The sequence below is a fragment of the Phyllostomus hastatus genome, unplaced genomic scaffold (genome assembly GCF_019186645.2).
Source record: "Phyllostomus hastatus isolate PE091 unplaced genomic scaffold, TTU_PhHast_1.1 phas_contig_86, whole genome shotgun sequence".
NCBI classification, from domain to species: Eukaryota; Metazoa; Chordata; class Mammalia; order Chiroptera; family Phyllostomidae; genus Phyllostomus; species Phyllostomus hastatus.
Genome location: NW_025333977.1, coordinates 12,013,530 through 12,029,538, shown reverse-complemented (window position 1 = coordinate 12,029,538; position 16,009 = coordinate 12,013,530). Strand labels below are relative to the sequence as shown.

Sequence of the window (16,009 nt, the reverse complement as noted above, 5' to 3'; positions counted from 1 at the left end):
ACTGTTAAATAGTTTGTATAAAAATATAATTGTTATATGATATCAAAAAGAGATATTATGGACTAGAGTGACTGGAGATAATATTATAAAAAAAGAAGGATCTTAAAGAATCAAAACAATCTAACCATAAAGGAAGAAATAAAATGGGCAGTTCAGTTTGGCTAATGGGAAAAAACAACGTACAACCACAATGAAGTGAGAATAGCCTCAGAGAGTTTCCTACTAACTCAAATGTACAACAGAATTATTTGGGGTGATGAACACACAATACAATATACAGTTGACGTATTATAGAACTGTACACCTGAAACCTACATAATTTTATTAACCAATATCACCCCAATAAATTCAATTAAAAAAGTAAAAAATAAATAAAAATAAAAATCAAGTCAAAGAAAAAATTGTTACTGGGATGAATAAGATAATAAAAAAGGAAGCGCACAGACCTACAGCAACAGAAAAAAAAAGTTAAGTATGACCAACAAAATTTTTAACCATTGAACATTTTTGTAATTTATTGCTAAAAAGAAAGAATACAGTAACATGAAGAAAAGCTGTAAATGCAATTTACCTGTCTATGCTGACACTGTGTAGAAAAGAATGCTCTCAGGAGAGAACAAAGGTGTTACATGGGAAGGGACACTAAAAACGCACAGCAGATGGAAGAGAACCAGGATAGCCCACGTAGAAAGTGACCAGAGGGAGAAGGGAACACGAGGACTGCTCAAACCATGTTTTAGGGAATACAGGTTATTCAAAACCAGTATGGGCCTTTATCATCTGTACATCTGCCCAAGAAAGCAGGGATTTCTCAATTACGAATTGCTTAAAAAAAAAAAAAAAAAGAGGCAAATCCCACACAATACAATGCAATAAAAAAAACTTAGTTAAAAAAATTATATACTTGTTTGACATGTATAAGTTATTTTCTTCAAATTAGTCATAAGTCCTAAGACAGTTCCAGTTTATTTTTATTGTTCAAGAACAATTATTGGTGGTAGGAAAGCATGAACTGTAGTTTACAAATTGCTGGTGGCACACTGTGGACAACTTTGAGAGTGAAAAACTTCAGGGAAGCCAGTCATAGAATGGCCTCAACAATATTGGGAGATTTGTCTCCAGGAACTTGACCGAGTTCCCATAGTAAACATCAAAGAAAAATCTCCTTGTGATTGTAGCAGGGGAGGAGGGAAAGGAATATACCAGAGCCTTTGCTCTTTTTTTTTAATCTTCTGCATACTAGATGTAATGGTGCCTTTGGTGGATGTACAGAAATATTTTTGCTTTAAAGTAAGTCAACAGAAGTAACTAACACTCCACTACACATCTAATTTGATAGAGCTTTCATGCGAAGTCACTCTTAACTGTGAGTGAGGCTGAGAGAATGTCTGGCCTTTTCAGCATCTACAGGGAACGTTTAGTTCTACTGCTTAAAAGAATCAGAGTACAGCATTTCTCTGACATAGGAAGCTACATACACTTTTCATATCTACTCATATATTTATCAGTTTCAACAAACATTTTGGAGCATTACTATGTGCCAAAAACTGTTACATGCTGGGGATAGATAAAGCAAAGAATCTGAATGGTTTTCATAGCTCTTACATTATAGCCACAAATGTAAACATTAAACAAATAATTCTAAGTATGAAGAGCACTAAAAAATGGAAAACAAAGAATGTAGTGGAACCCCTTCAAGGGTCAGGAAATACCTTCCAGGGGATCTGATCTCACAATAAAGCTAAGACCTGAAAAGGGAAGTAGAGAAAAGATGATGGAAGGGGGAAGGGTCTTTAGTAGAAGGTCCAGAACTTTCAAAGGGTCAGGGTTGAGAGTATAGTACCTTTTAGGAAGTGGAAAAAAGTCTAAGATGACTAGCACAAAGAAAGTGAGGATAACCAAGGGCCAGATATCATACAGAATCTCAAATCATAAAGAGGATTTTGGAGTATTCTAAGGACAATGCAAACCCGTGGCAGGTAAAGGGATGGAATGTAATGATCGGATATGTATTTTGACACAGTCGCCTGGGTTGTATGGTAAAGAATGGATTAGAAATGGGCAACAGGTCATGTAGCATAGATATCCAAACAGAGAATGGACCAGGATGATGTCTGTATGGATTGAGAGACATAGGCACAGATTCAAAAGATATTCAGGAGGAAGGTGATAAAATAGGAAGAATCAAGAATAATGCCCAGGATTGATGATGTCATCATAATTACAGTTTGTTTTATAAGTAATTCATATATTTTATTAAATTTATGTATCTGTGTGTATATCTCTCTATATATATACCTCACAACAACCCTATTTAATACTTAGAATAACCAACTGATGTAGGCTTTATTATTATTATCCCCATTTTATAGTCCAGGAAACTGAGACAAAGAGTTTTTAGAAATTCGCCCAAGTCCACACCAGTTGTGGAGCCAGGATTCAAATTGAGGTAGGCTGGTCGTAGAACCCAGACTCTCAACACAACCTCAACACTGCATAGTGATGATGGGGATAACATCTCCTGCAGTTAAGAACATAGGAGTAGGGGGTGTGGAAGGAGGATGACCATTTCACCTTGGGGCATTATTGAAGCCTGTGATGCAGCCGGGTGGAGACACTGAAAAGATTAGCCTGGAGGTCAGTGGATAAATTAGAAGGGGAAGTGGAAATTCACAAGCCTACAACACAAAGAGGGTAACAAGCCTTGGGATTGGGTAAGATCAACCGGAAACTGAAGAGTGTAGAATGAAAATAAAAAGAGAGCTATGAACAGTGCCCTGAGAGGCTTCAGCATTTACAGAGCAGGAAGAAATGGGGAGACCAGGAAGGGACAATGAGAAGGAATAGGCATCAGGAGGGCCCACAGAAAACCAGAAGAACGTGATACCACAGAAGCAAAAGATGAGTACTTGGGGTAGAAGGGGTAAAATACTGTGTCAATACTAGTGAGCAGTCAAGAAAAATAAAGAACAAGCATAGTTTCTAGATTTAGTAACATGGAAGTAACTGGTAAGCTGAATTAGAACGTTGTCTTTGAAATGATGCCGAGGGAACAGATTACGATGAGCCACAATGTATGTGGAAGTGAGAAAATGGTGTCGGTAAATCCAGATCATTTATTTGATAAGACTAGCATGAAAAGGGAGAGCTAAGGCACTAGCTAGAAAAAACCTTAGATTAAGTGAAGGCTTCATTTGTTTGTTTGGAGAGTCTTGAGGAAATGCTGTTGCAAAGGAAGGAGTATATAGAGAAAGAGAAAGTAGCAGTACTATAGAAAGAGGAATGACAGTATCAGGTTCCTGGAAGCTATAGCACCAGTACAAAGAGTGTGGTTAGTTGGAGTTATCCACATCAGGGGTTTTCCAGGTTGATAGGATGGAAGGGGCATCATATGATGGATAAGGAGACAAGGGACTTTAAGATACTGTCAAGGGAATGGTTGACATCACACATCATGGGAACTAAGTTGGACTGAAAAAGCAAGTGATCACAGAGAGAGAAGGCAGAGGCACCAACAGATTTCAGGCCTCAGTGAAACTGATCATGTTGGAAGGTGAGGAGTGTATGAACAAAGGATGGATGTTCGAATTAGCAATTTCAGATATGGAGTCACTTGGCTAACAGGAAAAAATTTCATTCTCACCACTTCTTTAGTTTACTTTAAAATCAGGCTAGTAACGCGTGAAGACTTCTTGTTGAGTCTTCACATTGTTTCCAACTGTTCCCTAACAGTTCTGTGAACTCAACCAACCTGTCTCTTACTAGTACTGGGTGGTTTGTCTGCACGATCGGGTTTCTTCAGTCCACGAGACAAGGGCCAAGACCAGGTGTGCCCTGTCCTTTCACACACAGGTCTCCTGTGACGGTGTCTTCATGTCATCACTTGCCATATCCACATTTGTTTGGATCCTTCAACTAATCCAATAGTGACATTACAGAAAAGATAAAAATAAAAAAACTTAAGGCCTTGGTCAGGTAGCTCAGTTGGTTAGAGTGTTGTCCTGATACACCAGGGTTGTGGGTTCAATCCCCAGTCAGGGCATATATAAGAAGCAGCCAATGAATAAATAAATAAGTGGAAAAACAAATGCCCCTCTCTCACTCTTGAATGAATAAGAAAAAGGATTTAATAAGCTGTGTGAGCACTGTTGTTTAATCTTTTTGTTTGTTTAGCATCTACAAAATGGATATAACAGGAGTTGCTGATCACACCTCACCCAATGAGTTAATTCATTTCCCCACAATTTGAAACTATTCCCATTTAGAAATATATAAATGACACATAAAGAATTTGAGAAGAAACCAAATTGCACATTTTTTGAAAATGTAGTAATTCAAGCCTGCAGCAAATTAAAATCATCCTATTCCTGAGCTCAAATAAAATGATCTGACTTGTTTGTTCAAGCCTGCGGGTAAATGAAGCAGAAAGGAGGTGGGTGGAGAGAAGAGGATGGAGAGAAAGCGAACAGAAAGGCAAGCTGGGGATGCGTTCTTTAGAGCAGCTTTGCCGCCTTCTCAATGACCAGCAGCATGGAGCCCAGCATTAGAGAGGCAGCCATCTACTGTCTGTTAAGATTAGCTTCAGATACAGATAGCACAGGTTCTCACTAATGTCTGACTGCCTTCTGAATTATCTCTTGTAGATTTCTGGAGCTAAATCAGCCTTGCTTAAACAAATACATAAACAAATTAAATCAATAAAACCCACCTTCCCAACCCCCACTCCTTTCCTACTCCTTCAAAAAGGCTAAGAGTACAGAAATGCCTATAGCTCAGGTAAAAGGAGTTGCAGGAAAGCTGCACTTAAGTGTTGACCCTGAGGGTTGACATATTTAGTTCCTGGAGTGTTTTCTCCCAACACCTCCCTCTCCCTTTTTTCCCCATGCTGTTAATTTTATTATGTTCGTTTAAAACATCTCATGTCCTTTTGGGGAAAGGGGGTCATAATAAATAAAAAGTAACAAGTTCTAAATTCATGCTCTCTATAAAATCTCTATTCCACTGAGCAGAAAAACAGGGTGTGGACCTAATCAAAGTTGGGCTAGGCATTTTAAAACCCCAATTAAATTGGAATTAATTATTGTGGTAGCACTGAGATCGGGACATTTCTTAGACCCAAGAATTTCCCTTGTGAGATGAGGCAATATTTAGAGATACCAAGGTAAGGGGGCAATATTTAGAGATCAAGGTGAAAACGTGATTATGTCTATGGAGGGAAAATACTGTATTAGCCTTAGTTAACACTCATGGAAAGGAGAACAAAAAGTGAGACATAACTGAATTTTTGCCAGGCACAGAGTAATGTGAGTATCATTCCTGTAGCTGCTTCTCTGACCGTGTTATAGACGAGGTATCAAAAGTACCAAAAGACTATGAGACAAGGTCATGGGGCTAGGTAACAGCAGAGCCTCCAGTGTTTATACCATATCACACACCGCTTCCTTCTTCATTCTTGTAATCCCCATTAGGGTTTAGTCCAATAAAATTGTATCTTATGTTATAATAATAAATAACTAATTATAAGTACGGAAAATTAAAGGGTAAAAGATAAATAGAAAGACCAGTGAATGTCTGGGACTGAAACTCTACAATGCTGATTTAAAACCTTGGGGGGAAAAGACCTCCTTTAAAAAGACAAAGCAGAAAAAAATGTACCTTATTTTGGTAACCATGTTGCTATAGCAACAACATAATGATACACAGAAGGGCTTTCAAAGTTATACTGGTAATAAAAGATATACAGGTGTACATAGGTCTATCAATGTTGTTGAATAAATATCAATCTCCATAACCTTGCCAGGTCTCGTAACAAGGAGACTCATGTAAACATTATTTATATCAATAGTAAAAACACCTGTCAACTTCTATTTACTGTTTGCATGTGTCTACAGAGAGAAGGAATAAAGGAAAACAGGATGCTTTACACCTAAGAACTTTGGTCTGGAATGTAATCTAGTAGTGGTGTGAGAGAAAAATGAAAAGATGATAGACAAAAGGATTAGCTGGTGTTAGAACTACATGGTGTGAATAAAACTTGCTTAGGTTTCTAAAAGTTTAGGTAGTACATAACACAAATATCAATACTTATATATCTAGACTAAGTAAAATATGATACGAACTTCTAGGTTTGATGTCATTGTTAACAACGCTGTGTCCACTGGGGGCATTTCCAGTGGCCTGAAGAAGAATAAATGCTCTTCCAAATGGTAGTCAACATCTTCCCCTGCCTTCCCCATGTGCCCAATAACACTCGCATGCATAACAGATCTCATTTCACCGCAGAGATTCTCACTCTTCCACAAATGGGAAAAATCACAATTTTAGAAGAGAGATGAGGGTTTGAAAAGCCCCCAGAGTTGAAATGATCTCCTAAGAAGCAAGCCCCTACCCCATAAAAACTATACTTCTACATCAATTCTTTGTTCTTTAAAGTCTTGAATATTCAAAATTCAATCGTCCCAAACATGTTGAACATGTATGCCTCTCACACTGCTTCCATACCACCCAGAGCACTGCAAAAGCAGAAAAAGCACAGCCTGGACAAAGACATGTACAGAAGGCAAGGTCTTCTACAAATGAGTCCACGATATACTTCTTTCTTGAGATACTATTTTTCTTCTCAAGGAACTACAGTAAGCACGTGCATGTTATCTTCTGGAGAAAAATGAGATGGTCAAGTGAGGCAGGTCCCGCTAGCGTCCTCTTCCTTACAACAGAACCTGATACAATTTCAGGAAGCAGTAAGCCAACGCCCTGCAGTCTGTTCCCCAGACCCCCAGCACTTGCGGGAAAGCTTTTGATTTCCTCCTACAGGCATTTCCCCTGACGGCTTCTCCCTTCTCATTCCTACCTTCTGGTAGCATATAAGCCCTCTTGGGATCGTGAGGAAAACCAGCACGAGGCTGAAGGTGCACTCCCTGAGAAATATGGTGAGAGATGGAAAGAGGCTGGATCCCGGTGACATGGCTCAGCTGCCTGTACCCCTTCTTCTTTCAAGAAACAAATAAACCCTTGTCCATTTAAGCCTCTTTCTGCAGACTATCCCTAACTGATATAACTGGTCTACATGGGAAGTAAGTTTGCAGGTGAAGATAATGATTAACACAAATTCACCTCGTTTGCCCCAACACCCTCTGCACCAGCCAGGTAGAGCTATTTCCTCCAACTCTTCATTTATAAACTCAGAGAAAATTAAACTTTGTGTTCGTTTTACCCCAAATTGTGTACTCAATATCACTCTCCAAATCCTTAGTACCTACCTATGCCCCTTCCAAGGGCTGGCTGCTCTTCACTCGATTTACGTATGGCTCACCTGATTTGTGAGAACAGCTAACTATGCCCAACAGAACTCGTAAGCCTGGCTCCTCATGTACAGGTCTATCCTACCGCTGCTCAGATCTCCATGCACAGTCCCAGTCTGGCATGAGCAGAAGAGAAGTCAAAGAGAAAACGTTTCGCAGGCACGTAGAGATGCACCGTATAACTGCTGACTTTTGTGAGCTACCTACTGACATCTGTCAAAATGTAATCAATTATTTTTTAAAATGTTCTTATTCAAAGCAATATTTAATTTTCCAAAATTTAACCCAAGGTCATAACCAAAACGGAGCAGCCCCATTACTCCCAGGTCCTCACTCTTACAACTAGAAAATCCTGATCATAATACAATACAAGCAAAGGAAGACTGAAGGATGGAAAGAAAGCAGATGGCCTCGCCAAGCGTGGGACCTGAACAACATCACGGCAATGAGATCCCCGAGTTTCCTTATTATCTCCCATATGTCTCAGACAGGGTGCTTCAGACGTCTCCAACCTAGAACCACAACGCCACATTAAAAAAAAAAATCTCCAGAAAAAGTCTGATCTACATTGCTGATCACAGAAAAGGTGGCTAAACAACAAACATTCTGGGCAATATCCTCTCTAGCCAAATACCAACTGTAAAATGGTACCTCCCCATCCCACAGCTTCATTGGGGCTACAGCTGAGCCAAGAGTTGGTCTTCCACACCATACCACCCCTACCCCACTGAAACAGGGGGTACACTCCAGTTCACCTGGTTGGTGTGTCAGTGGGGTGAGCTGGGAGCTGATTTTTCATTCTCCTGTTGCAGAAGCAAGATACCAATCCACGACCAGGATAGGGTCAGCGAGGCCTCCACTATCTAGTGGGGAGTGAAGCCTCCACTCCAAGCCTGAACCAATGAGTCTGAACAAAGCAGTACAAGTTGGTAGAAGTAAGTACTCCGCATTCCTTCTATTCCTGTCAGTGAGGCCCAGTGGGGAACTAAACCTCCACACCCAACTGGCAGCAAAAAGGTCAAATGAAGCAGGGAATGGACTAGCAGCATTCGGAATACTGCTCCCCAACCATATCCTATGTGAGAGGGTCTCAGCAGAAAGCTTCCAGTCCCAACCTGCATCAGTGAGGTAGAATAAGGTGCTGTTAGATAAAGGAGTCAACACTCTGCTTCCCTATCCCTGGTACCAGGGGCACTAGCAGAGAGCTGAGCCTCAGCTCACAGCTGGCATCAACAAGGCAGAATCAAGTGGCGGGAGGACTGCTGGCTGGCACTCTCCCATCCCTCGGTGTCAGCTGGGCACACAGAGGAGCCAGGCTTCTGCTCCCACCCTGCTGCAACAAAGCAGTGTGAGTCAGTCCTCTGATTCCCCACTTCCCTGGTGAAGGTGAGTTCAGTAGCAGGTTGCTGACCTTACATACCCTTTGTGTCTCTTGGAGAGACACAAAGCAGTGTAAGTTGGTGATCCACTTTTGCTGGAAAGGTATAAATGGGAAGATAAGTGAACTTCACTCCACCAGTCTGATACAAGGCAGCGTGAGTTACACCCCCACTTTGGCTGGGATAGTGTCAGTAGGACAGTGGGTTGCTGAACAAACGTGCCCATCTGGCGTTCTTACTGTTATCTCAACAGAGGGAGTACCTGCTGGAAAGATGTTAAATAGGATCCCAAGTCTCATAGCACAATCTTCAAAATAAACAGGATTCAATGGAAAAATCACTCACCAAGCCAGAACCAAGAAAATCATAACATTAATGAGAGAAGATAATCAACAGGCCCCACACTGAGATGAATCAGATGTTGGAATTATCGTACAATAATTTTAAGGCAGCCATCACAAACATTCTTTTAAAAGCAACTTAAAATTCTCTTGAAACCAAAGGAAATCTCAAAGACACAAAATTTACAAAAAAGAACCAAAAAGAAACTATATAACTGAAAAACATAGTAACTGATAAAAACAAAAAATAAAAAACACCCCCGGCTGGCGTAGCTCAGTGGATTGAGCACAGGCTACGAACCAAAGCATTGCAGGTTCGGTTCCCAGTCAGGGCACATGCCTGGGTTGCAGGTCACGGCCCCCAGCAACCTCACATTGATGTTTCTCTCTCTCTCTTTTTCCCTCCCTTCCCTCTCTAAAAATAAATAAATAAAATCTTTTTAAAAATAAATAAATAAAAAACACCTCACTGGATGGGCTCAATAGCAGAGTATAATGAGAGAATAGGAGAGAATCACTGAACTTTAGGATATATCAACAGAATTCACCCACTCTGAACAGCAGAGAGAAAACAAACAGAAAAAAATGATGAACAGAGTCTCAGAGACCTGTGGGATAACAACAAAAGAGCTAACATTCATATGTCCAGAATCTAAGAAAAAGAGAGGAAGTAGGTTTAAATAACATTCAAAGAGAAAATAGCTGAAAACTCCCTAAATATGGCAAGAGAGATAAACCTACAGCTTCAACAAGCTGTAGAAAAGATCTTATTTTATCCAAAAAGAATAAACCCAAAGAAATCCATGCCAAGACACATCATAATTAAACTATGATGTTATATACCTGTATTGCAACAGCTAGAGCAACCACTAAGAAACCTACAGGCAAAGTGATATGCTTAAAATCACTGTCAAGAAATCAAGATATGCCCTGGCTGGCGTAGCTCAGTGGATTGAGCGCGGGCTGGGAACCAAAGTGTCGCAGGTTCAATTCCCAGCTAGGGTACATTCCTGGGTTGCAGGCCATAACCCCCAGCAACCACACATTGATGTTTCTCTCTCTCTCTCTCTCTCTCTCTCCCTCCCTTCCCTCCCTAAAAATAAATAAATAAAATCTTTAAAAAAAAAAGAAAAAAAAAGAAATCAAGATATAATCCTAGAAATGTTCAAAAAACCAATATAAAGGGGAAAAAAAAGAGAAAGAGAAACTGAGGATGAGAACCAGAGGAAAGAAACTAAACCCAAACTATAAAATAGCCTACTTAAACCCTAATGTATCAATAATTACCTTAAAAGTGAATGGTCCAAATACACTACACCACTTAAAAGAGACTGGCAAAGTAGGTTTTAAAAATCTATGATTCAACAATATGCTATCTATAAGACTCACTTCAAATTAAATGACATAGGTAAGTTGAGAGTAAAAGAATGGAAAAAAATATACCATGTAAGCAGTATTTTTAAAGCAGTAGTGGCTTTATTAATATCAGATAGACTTCAGAGCAAAGAAAAACAATGGAGACAAAGAAGGACATTATACCATGATAAAAGGATCAATCCACCAGGAAGGCATAAAATCCTAAATGTGTTCACACCAAAAACAGAGCTACAAAATTTGTGAAGCAAAAATTATAGAACTCAAAGAGAAATAGACAAATCCACAATGAGAGTTGGGGACTTCTGATACTCTACTCTGAGCAACTGATAGAACCATTAGACAGAAAATCAGTAAAGACCTATTTCAATTCAACAGCATCATCAATCAACTAATATAATTGATATCTATGGACTTCTTCATCCAACAACAGCAGAATATACATTCTTTTCAAGCTCACATGGAACAGTCACCAAGATAGACCACATTCTGGGTGATAAGACACATCTTAACAAATTTTTAAAAATTAAAATTATACAATGTCTGTGCTTAGACCACAAAAATTTAAACTAGAAATCAAACAGAAAACTGAAAAATTCCAAAATACTTGGAGGTTAAACAACATACTTTTGAATAACAAAAATGTCAAAGAAGAAATGGCAAGAGAAATTTTTAAAACTTTGAGCTAAATGAAAATGAATTGAAATTTTCAACTTATTAGACCTTGTAGGATGCAGCAAAAGCAGTGCTTAGAGGGAAATGTACAGCATTGAATATTAGAAAAGAGAAAAGATATAAAATCAATAATCTAAGCTTCCACCTTAGGAAACTAGAAAATGAAGAGCAAATTAAATCAAAGCAAGCAAAGGAAAAGAAATAATAGTAATTAGAGCGGAAATCAATGAAATTGAAACAGGAAATCAATAGAAAACAGTCTGGTGACTTCTTAAAAAACTACACATACCACATGATCCAGTAATCATATCCTTTAGGATTTACCCAAAGGAGTTGAAAATGCACTATCTATACAAATAGTTGCACATGAATATTTATAACATCTTTGTTCATAATGGCCAAAACTTAGAAGCTACCAAGATGTGGTTCAGTAGGTGAGTGGATAAACTGTGGTATATTCAGACAATAGAATATTATTCAACATTAAAAAGAAATGAGCCATCAAGCTATGAAAAGACATGGAGGAAACTCAAATGTACAGGGCAGGGCAAATGAAGGTTTACAGTTGTGAGTATGCAAAATAAAGTTTATCCTTGTATGATTGTTTATTACAATATTTTCCATACGAACTACTATAAATCTATGTTTGCTCCACCCTATATGTTGTTTTTACAACTTGCCTGAATCTAACACTAGGTTAGTCTTAGCCAGAATAAGTTTCTGTTGTTTGTAACCAAAAAAAACCCCAAACAACTATAAAGAACTCTGACCAGAATTTGCCAAAGGATATTAAAAAATCAATACAGAAAAAGATTAAGAGTAACCCTGAGAAAATATTAGCAACAGATATAAACAAATTATAATGTTTATACTATATTAAAACTCACATAAGTAAACAAAAATAAATAACCCAATAGAAATTTGAACAACATATATGAACACGTAATTAGTAGAGGTAGAAATGTAAATGTCTAGTGAACATGAAAAATGTTCAATTTCATTAGCAATAAAACACAAATTAAATAATGATGAAGTAATATTTTTCCACTTAAGAAAAAAGTGAAAATTTGAAAAAATTTAAGAAGATACCAATATTAACAAGACATAATAACCACTTTATAAACTATTGGCCAAAAAAAGGTACCATTATTTTCTCAAAGGACAATATGGTATAATGTCCATCAAAATTTGAAATTGGCATTTCAAAATTGATGGATTGGCATCTTGAAATTTATCCTATGGAAAATATGTATACACAAATATAAATTTAGAACTACATATAATAATAAATATTGAAAATAATCTAAATGTTGCAAAGAGAAATGGCTAAGTAATTTTAGAGTATCCTTTGTAAGGAAAATGTTGCAGCAGTGAAGAACAAGGTAGATTTATATGCATTAACGTGGAACAATTTCCAAAATATACAGTTAAGTGGCAAAAGTCACAAAATGATAAATTTAATATATTGGTAATATGTTAAAAACTAGTCTATTGAAAGATAAACATTTTTCATGCTTATATATATTACATATATTAAAGAACTATATCTATAATAAAGGTAAAAACACAATGAGGAATATACATCAAACCATTAAAAATGGTTTTATCTCCAGTACGAAGAAAACAATCTACAGGATAAAAAGGGACTTTCTTGCCTTTTCTTCTACATACTTCTTTTATTTCATGTTTATGTACTTACATAATATAATATATTATTAAATAAAGTAAAGTGCAAATAACACAAAACAAAAAGAATCTGACAGGCAAAAACCCTCCAAATTTTAAATTTTAAACTGAATACTTCAAATTTTTTCTTTTTCCACTCAAATGGTGTGAAATACTTTATTATTTAGATTTGAAATGTTAAAAACTATAACAAAATTTTCTTGGTAAAGAACTAAGAAATGTTAGACTCAATTGAAATTTAATGTAATTATTAAAATTTGTAATAAAATTTAGTAAAAGTACTTAATAGTAAGGGATTTAAGAAAATTTCTGTTTTTGTAAGGACACGGTGATATTCGTTGTACTCATTAATTCAAATTTTACTAACATCAACTGTTGGTATTTTAAATGGAGAAACATTCACTCATACGTAAGGACATAAAACAGCAAAAAATCCTTCTGTAGAAGTGTTTATATCAGCTCATTAAAGTGTCTCTAAGAAGACTAAACTGTTGGTTAGATTTGCTAGCATTACAAACTCATTATTTAACTTTATTCCAATTTCAGTGACTTAGAATCACGTGACAATTTAAATGTTTAGGCATCCTTTCCAAACAGAGAACCTTATCTTATAAATCTAAACATTCAACTTAATATTTAGATTTAAGTTGAATATTTAAGTTGAATATTTAGATTTAAATCTAAATCTTAGATTTATAGATTTAGATTAGATTTATGAGATATAAAACATCTCATAAATCTAATATTAGTTATAAGATTTAGATTAGATTTCTAAGATATAAGAAAACTTTACCTTATAAATCTAAATATTCAACTTACTATTTAGATTTAAATCTAAATCTTAGATTTATAGATTTAGATTACATTTATAAGATATAAGAAAATCTCATAAATCTAATGTTAGATTTATAAGATTTAGATTAGATTTATAAGATATAAGAAAATCTGATAAATCTAATGTTAGATTTATAAGATTTAGATTAGATTTATAAGATATAAAATAAGAAAACCTTACCTTACAAATCTAACTATTCAACTTAAAACAAATGTTAGGCATCAAAAACTACCAAAGTTCACCTGATTTTTGACAGACAAATCTTCCTAATGATAAGATTAAGATATCTGGGGAAAAATAAAACTTAACCTATTTCAACTTCAAGTTACTGAATTAATTGGTTTCTAAGAGAAATTATTTCTCTTAGAAATTATTCAGAGAGTAAATATATGTCTCAAAGAATGCTCAAACTATCATTAATAATTATACTTAGTAATTATTAATAAATAAACTCAAATGTATTCAAGTATAAATTATACCTGATACAGAGAGATTCTAGAAAAGCACTGAAAGTCTATTTATTTTCTGTACTTCTCTCTCAAACTAAATAAATAACAGAAAAGAATAACACACTCTAACCTTTCTGTTTTGGAGTCATTGTCAATTTTGTACTGTTCAAAATCTTGGCTAAGAGCATGCAGCTTTTCTTGAAGTCTCTTTTCACGTTCTATACTTCCTTGATAAAATTTCATCTCTTTCTCCATCGCTTTCACTTTTTCTTCCATAGCTTTAAACTCATGGAGAATTAGATAGCTGACTCCACAGTACTTACAAACTTTTTCTTCAGGGGACATCTAGAAAATAGAATATACATTTACTGAGACAATGTTTTTTTAATTTCGAAAAATAAAGTTCAACTGAAGATGTTATTTTCAAGATGTTATTGCAACTATGCTGGTCAAATGAAGTAAATGTATACCGTACTATGTCATGGAGTAATAATTATGACACTGCTTACATCTGCATAAAATTGTTTAAATTGGCATGATCTTGATTCTGACACAAAATCTTGGAATTAGAAAAGGAATTTTCAGAGTAATTATTTCTACATGGTATCTCTATGAAAGATTTACTCTTGAAATACTTTCCATAAAATCAAACTAAAAATGATGAAAACATCTTCACAGTTTTTGTTTTAAGATGAGTTTTCCATGAAGTGGGAAGAAAGCACTGGCCCTGCACTCAACTGCACTGTGATCCTGCAGACACCTCAAGGCATTTTCAGATCTTAGTTTCCTCATTTATAAAATCAGGACATTGAGCCAAATGAACTCTAATTTCTGTTGAGTTTTAACATTCTATGATTTTTACAGAATTTTTAAGATTCTATCATAAAACTACAAATAGCAGAAACCCTTTGAACCTAATCTCTTCTTCCTAAATTAGTCCTTTTCCCCTCAGGTAGTTATGGTTATACCCTTTTTATAGATAAGGAAAAGGAATCTATTGAAGTTAAATAACCAGCTGGTAGGCAGAGAAGTTAGGATTAAACCCAGGTCTATTTAAAACCAACACCCATGCCTGTAACCATTTGTATCATATTTATCTACAATGTGTATGTCAGCTAAATTCTCTTACTTTCTTCAGAAATAATGTTCACCTATCTCTGGACAACACTGTGGCAGTAAAAAACAGAATTTTAGCAAAGTTAAGAGAGAGATAATTATTTTTTCTGTGTCAAGTATACAAATATTTCTCAAGTAGCCTCTACTTGTCTTACTGTTCACAAAGGAAAAAAGGCAGCTTCATTAAACATTTGCTCCAGGGCACTGAAAGGAAAACAACACGTGGTTTATTAGAGAAGCACTTACTCTTAATTTAACCTCCCTTAAGCCTGCAGAAAGGGCTCCTGTAACGAAGAGTGCGACCACCACACTGCCTGTCAATGCTATTACATGAGAGTGGTTAAAATCAACTAAGAATACATTTTTATACAGTAAAACTTTGCACATTTAAACTTCAATAATAAAAATTTCACATGTTAGAATGGCTATTGTCAACAAGACAAGTAATAATAAGTGTTGGAGAGGTTGTTCAGCAAAAGGAACACTCATTCACTGCTGGTGGGGAAGCAAAGAGGTAGAACCACTATGGAGAACAGTATGAAGACTTCTCAAAAAATTAAAAATATAGTTAACCTATGACCCAGAAACCCCTCTTTTGGGTATGTACCAGAAAAATTTGGAAACACTTCATTTGAAACAATTTTGTCAGACTGTATTGTAACAGCTGCCATATCAGCATGCACTAAAAAAAAATCAATATTGGTGAATTTTTGAATGGCCATTTTAATATTTTAGATGGATAAAAATATACATTTATGGCATATTATGCCTTGTTATTTCAAGAAAGGTAAAAACACAAGTGAAATGCAAGAGAAGATCTGTGCAGTGTACAGAGAAGGTGCTGTGACTGATC

At 36.1% G+C, this 16,009-nt stretch overlaps 1 protein-coding gene across 1 annotated transcript in view; it reads right to left on the bottom strand.

The window, feature by feature from the left end:
- Positions 1 to 16,009, bottom strand: part of LEKR1 (leucine, glutamate and lysine rich 1) — a 148,522-nt gene that overhangs the window by 118,519 nt on the left and 13,994 nt on the right. Inside the window, exon 3 of the mRNA XM_045850755.1 lies at positions 14,171 to 14,385. Within this exon, the coding sequence (XP_045706711.1) occupies positions 14,171 to 14,385 (215 nt within the window). The remainder of the gene's footprint in view (positions 1 to 14,170; positions 14,386 to 16,009) is intronic.